This window comes from Nyctereutes procyonoides, unplaced genomic scaffold (assembly GCF_905146905.1).
Source record: "Nyctereutes procyonoides isolate TBG_1078 unplaced genomic scaffold, NYPRO_anot_genome, whole genome shotgun sequence".
NCBI classification, from domain to species: domain Eukaryota; kingdom Metazoa; phylum Chordata; class Mammalia; order Carnivora; family Canidae; genus Nyctereutes; species Nyctereutes procyonoides.
The window spans coordinates 13,499-19,404 of NW_026574913.1; the positions used below are offsets into that span (position 1 = coordinate 13,499).

At 61.0% G+C, this 5,906-nt stretch overlaps 1 protein-coding gene across 1 annotated transcript; it reads left to right on the top strand.

Annotated features, from left to right (window-relative positions):
• Positions 1-273: 273 nt before the first annotated feature.
• On the top strand, positions 274-5,030 carry LOC129502419 (double homeobox protein 4C-like). Its single transcript, XM_055314349.1, has 7 exons — positions 274-298; positions 1,037-1,191; positions 1,967-2,006; positions 2,238-2,267; positions 2,634-2,788; positions 4,143-4,188; positions 4,807-5,030. Exons 1-7 carry the CDS (start codon positions 274-276, stop codon positions 5,028-5,030), a joined length of 675 nt encoding a protein of 224 aa, XP_055170324.1.
• The last annotated feature ends 876 nt before the right edge of the window (positions 5,031-5,906 follow it).

Consider the following 5,906-nt stretch of genomic DNA (forward strand, 5'->3'; position numbering starts at 1 on the left):
GGCGCCCGTCAGTCCAAGGGCAGGGGGCGGGCCCATCCGACCCAGGCCAAGCTCCAACTCTTGCGTCGGGTGGTCCCGAGGCCCCGGTCCCGGAAGACCTCCCTGGTCCGCCCAAGGTCGGCCCCACTGAGGGCAGGGCCACCCAGGAAGCTGTGGGAAGGCCGAGGGGTGGGCCATCCTGGGGCGGGGCCACCCAGGCCGTGGTAAGTCCCGCGCTGCCGCATCCTGCCCAGTCGCCCTGCCGGCGCCCTGGGAGCGAGCTCCTCCTGCAGCATGGCTTCCAGCAGCACCCCCGGCGGTGAGTGCCAGCGCGGGCCCGCTCCTGCTGGGATGCCCCAGGGGCTCTGGCGACTTTCCAGGCTTAAGCACAAGAGAAGTCACCACCCGGGTCGCTGGGACGCCCGTGGGGGGAGGGGGGGGGCTCCCCTGGGGTCTGGGCAAAGGGGCTGGAGAGAGGCTTGCATAGGGCTGCCGGCGGAGGGAACCCTGGACTGGGCGGAGATTCGAGCAGGAGTCCCGCTTCTGTGAGGCTGCCAGCTGGATCTCGGGGCGCAGAAATTGGGTCAAGGTGGATCACTTCTTAGACGAGTTGGCCACTGTAGAACTTTCAGCTCAAGGGACCCACGGTGGGCATGGGTTTTCACAGGTTCCCTTGAGGTTTCCTGGTGGACATATGGTCCTCTTTGGTTTTCCCAATGGGCTTTCCACCCCGCCCCACCACCTCTTCGAACCCGACGCCCACCGGGACCCCCACCCAGGGTCTTCTCCACACCTTGGCCTGGAATCACATACCTAGCTCAAGGCTGCCCTTTCCCTAGATCCTTGACGATCACCCACTCCCAAGGGCAGATGCGGAACGGCCTGTGTCCAGTGGAACAACCCCCTCAGGCTTAGGTGGGTCCATGAGTGGCAAAGGGATGGGTGCCCCTGGATGGGGACGTTTTCGACATCCCAGAAACAGGAGCTCTGAGAGCACATCACCGGTCGATGCTCCTCTGAAAGCCTTCCTCCCGTCGCTGCCCTCTTCCCCACACAGGCCCACTCCCACGAGCACCCCGACGAAGGAGGCTCGTGTTGACGGCATGCCAGAAGGGGGCCCTGCAGGCATTCTTCCAGGAGAACCCTTACCCCGGCATCACTGCCAGAGAACACCTGGCCCGAGAGCTGGCCATCTCCGAGTCTAGAATCCAGGTAGGCAGCCCCAGTGCTTTTCTCATGGACTCTCGGGGGAGGAAGAGTGCACACACATGGGGCTAGGTGACTGCCCGTCCTTCTGCGTGGTCAGCTGGGGAGCTCAGAACCCATGGCCTGGGGTGTGCGGGCCCTAGGAGACCTTGCCCTTGGAGGTCCTTCCAAGACCTTCACTCAAGGGACGAGGGAACACTGGGGCCCAAGGCCTGAGGCCTGACGACAGGTCCATGCCCATGGGCTGAGTGTCCCCAGAGATCCTGTGTCCTGACCAATCACTTTCCCCACATGAAACACTGTGAGTCCTCCTACAGGGGTGGGGAAGAGACACATAGAGATGCACGTATGCCTATCCATGACGGCACACCTGTCTTTTCCCTCCAGTGGAGAGGAAGCCTGCGCACGGGTCCATTGGTGAGGAGAATGACACCCGTTTCCAGTGTCTTCTTGGTCAGTCCAAGTGTCCTCGGCTCCCTACAGGGGACTTCAGCAGGAGCTCCATCCTCTGCCCATGCGGATGACCAAAGAAGAAATGACTCTTGTCCCCACGCCATCTGTTGTAGGTTTCCCTACAGTTCCCGCTCCTCAGGTTAGACCAACGCCTACTTCCTCGTACACCAGAGGGCCATGCAAATAGCACGTGCCACTGGAGGCACCAAGCCAGCTCTGGCTTTCCCTGGGTTGACGGTTGGTCTTGGGGCCTCGTGTCCCTGCCACATGTGTGGGGTTTCCTGCCCTCCCGTGTGACCTGAACGTTGCTTCTTCTTTTGCCCCTTAGGTCTGGGTCCAAAACCAGAGAACGAGACGGCTAAGGCAGAGCCGCCGACTGGACTCCAGCAGAATTTCCCAAGGAGAAGGGCCACCGAATGGAAAGGAACAGCCTCCAGGTGACTCCCCGGCACCCAAGAAGGGTCTCCTCCTGAGCCACTCCTTGACACAGGAACGTGTCTCTGTGTGCTGACCTGGCTGTGGCAGAAGCCTCAGGAAGGGCCCCAAGCTCTGATCTCAGGCTCTAGCCACCCTTGTGACCCCAGATGGCGCCTGGGCAGGCAGCAGGCGGGCTGTTCCTGGGCCAGGAAGTATCTGCATCTTCCTGTCCTGAACCTGCTAGCCAGGACACAGGCCTCTTCTTCCATCAACTCACCATTGTTATTCAAAGGCGGGCTCTGGGACTCAGTCCAGGCTCTGTCTCCTTGGCCTCAGGGAAGGAGAGCCTATGAAGACAGAGAACATGGAGAAAAGTGCTCTCTCTCTCCCTCTCTCTCTCTCTCTCTCTCACACACAACACACACACACGCACACACACGCACACACTCACACTCGCAGTCACATGCATGCAGACACCGTCACACACCATCACACACACCCTGACACCCACTTCTGTCTCCACACTGGCTGTGCTATTGGCGTCCAAGCCCTCCTCTCCAACCTTGTTCTCTCTTTAGGTCGTGTCCCGAAGGAAGGCAGGAGAAAACGGACATCCATTTCTGCATCCCAAACCAGTATCCTCCTTCAAGCCTTTGAGGAGGAGCGGTTTCCTGGCATTGGTATGAGGGAAAGCCTGGCCAGAAAAACAGGCATTCCAGAAGCCAGAATTCAGGTGAGTTTTTACAGTGTGTCACGGGCGTTGTTCCCTGCGGAAGGGAAGGTAGCCCTTACAGGGTGCTGGAGAGACGTGGGCTCCTGGGGAGGGGGTACCCGCGGGGTGTGGGGCAGAGGCACCAAGGGCGGAGTGTTGACCAAGCCTGGGAGAACCCGTCCAAAGGAAGAATTTCCAAACTCAGTGTTGGTTAGCACACATGCTTGTAGAAATGGTGACCGGACCAAAGTGGGAATATGTCCAAGTTGGCCCCTCTCGAGAGAAGCCATAGTCTCAGCGGCTTCAAACTCAGCCCGATTACCCATTGAGTACGCCCCCAAGATGCCATTAGTGTGCGTGGGCTTGCCGTCCTTTGTGTGGAGACCGGTGTGATGCTGCCCTGGGCCTCAGGACCACGGGGCTGAAACGGATCCTGCCCAGGAGCCACACCTTGTGTGGATAATGTAATCAGCCGGGATTACAGGCCCTAATCCAGGTGAGGGAGAGGATTCAGGGAGCCCAGCTGTGTGCGGCTCTTCTGCCTTAGTTCTGCACACAGCGCTTTACGGGATGGGAGGTGTGAGGCAGCTTTCAGGGAGATATAGGCAGGTTCTCTGAAAGACTCTTGGTTGGTGCAAGAGCGTGAGGAGGCTGCTTCAGGTGGCACGCCTTGGCTTTCCTCTGACGCGTCTTTTCCAGGGTCAGAGGGGAAACTCCAGGAGCTCACCTGAGCCCCTCTTTTCCTCCAGCCAGGACGGGAGGGAGGGCCGATGCAAACGTAGCTGTTCTGGATGTGGAGGACTGGCTGCCCACGCCTTTCGCTCGGCCCATCACAGATGTGCCTGCAGTCAGACCACATAGCCATGAGTCCAAGGCTCTGAGGCAGAGGATGTGGTTTTCCACACGTTCACACCCAAGAGTAGATGGGGACAGAGGTGTTGAGGGCAGCCGGGAGCAGACCTCAGGACGTGGACTATCCTGGGTAAAGTGGGGCAGGCCGTCGGATGAGTCTCGGTCCCAGGACTCAGGGCACGGCTGATCCCCAGGCCGCAATAGGCAAAGAAGGCGACGGCAGGGCAGGGAGCGAAGAGCAGCAGAAGCACCTGCCAGGCAAAGTGACACAGGCCCAGTATGCTCCCGGCTAGGTAGCCAAGGTTGCCCAGGGCATGCACATGGTTTTCGAGGGCCCGTGGAAAGGTAGGGACAGCCGTGGCCCGAGGTTCAGCCCCAACCATTCACTGCGTCTTTCCTGGAGAGAGCACGGGGTGGGGTGGGTGTGTGCAGGTGGGTGAGGTGGGACAGGGCAGGTCACGGGGAAGCAGACTTGGCATCCCGTCCTCCTTCTGATGGCCACAACCCCTATTCTCTGTCCCAGGTTTGGTTTCAGAACAGAAGAGCTCGGCACCCAGGGCAGAGCCCAAGTGGGCCCGAGAATGCTTTGGCGGCAAACCACAAACCCAGTCCTCGCGGGACGGTCCCATTGGACCAAAGCCACCTGTCGAGGGTCCCCAGGAGCTCTCCAAATCTGGCGCCCTTTGATCCTTTGGGAAGCATGCAGACGCAGGCTGCAGGGACACCTCCTGTTTCCTCCGTGGATGTTGTCCCTCCAGTTTCCTGTGGGGGATTTGGGCGTCTGATTCCGGGGGCCAGCCTGGTCCCACCCACCTTAGGTGGGCAAGGAGGAAATGCTGCTGCTCCCAGAGACCTGGGGAGCCGATCCTGCCCAGGACTGACGCCAGGAGGGGGCCTCTCACCAGGTCACGCTGACCTTGGCCTGCCCTGCCCTGGGAGATGCCAGCAGCCAAAAGAGCACCCCAGCAAGGCGCCCCTGCCCTCGCAAGTTGGCCCGCGGCCTCCACCTGCTGATCCCCCTCAACACTGGGGTCATGCAGGTCCCTCGGGCACCGATCAGGCCATGCCGAGGAGGGGCCAAAGTTCCCAGGCAGTCATGGGCACAGCAGGGTCCCAGGATGGGACAGGGCGGCAGCCCGCCCCCGGGGAGAGCCCCGCTTGGTGGCAACAGCCTCCCCCTCCTGCAGGGCCATGTGTCCCGCTGCCCCCACAACACCAGCTGTGTGCGGACACCTCCAGTTTCCTACAAGAGCTTTTCTCAGCCGATGAGATGGAAGAAGATGTACACCCCTTGTGGGTGGGGCCTCTGCAGGAGGACGAACCTCCAGGACCCCTGGAAGCACCCCTCAGCGAGGACGATTTTCACGCTCTGCTGGAAATGCTACAGGACTCCTTGTGGCCTCAGGCCTAGGAGCAGGGAGGCCCTGTCCTCCCCACGCCCAACCCATTCATTCAGGCATCCAGGGGAACACGGGGCCCTAGCGTGACTCAGAGGAGGGGGAACCCACAGTTCAGCCAGGGGCCCGACGGAGCCTGAGGCCAGGAGGAGCAGCCATCATGCTCCAGGTCTGGACTGTGTTGCCCAGGGACACGGATGCATCTAGGCTGTCAGGGCGGGAATGGCCTAAGGGGCAAAGCCTGGCCTCCTGTCCCAGGCTACGGCGGGAATGTCCTGGGGCCTTGGCCTGGCATCTTGCCCAGAGCACTGCCAACACTCAGCAAGTGGCAGCCAGAGGGGTGGCCACAGCCACTCCGGGCGGTCAGTGTGAGACGGTCCCACTGGGGTGCGTTCCAGAACCTCAGCCGTGTGTGTGCGCCTTTGTGCATGTGCATGTGTTTTCCTTCTGTGGGACCCATCAGCAGGCCCCTGGACCCTCAAGGGTCCCTGGCTATTCAGGAAGCAGCAGACGTTAGCGGTCAGCCTGTCACAGGTCTTCCCTCAGCCGGGTCACCTCTCTTCCCTGCCAAGAGTCACTTGAGGAAACCTCATCCCGGCTGTTCAAGCTCCATGGGATGACCCGTGGCTACAATAAACATCTCTCTGCCTCCCCCGAGCGATCTCGTGGTGTCGTTTGTCCCCTGGGCCTTCGGTCCCTTCATTCCTGCCTGTCTTGCAACATTCGCAATGCTTCCCGTGCCTGTGCCCGAAACGGGCTGTGGAGACACCAAGACGCCCACCTGCAGCTCCCAACGTGGCACAGACACACGCACAGGCCTCACTCACCCTCCCCACACACAGCCACCATCACTGGGTGGAGGCGCTGCTTGTGTGAGCACTCCTCCAAGG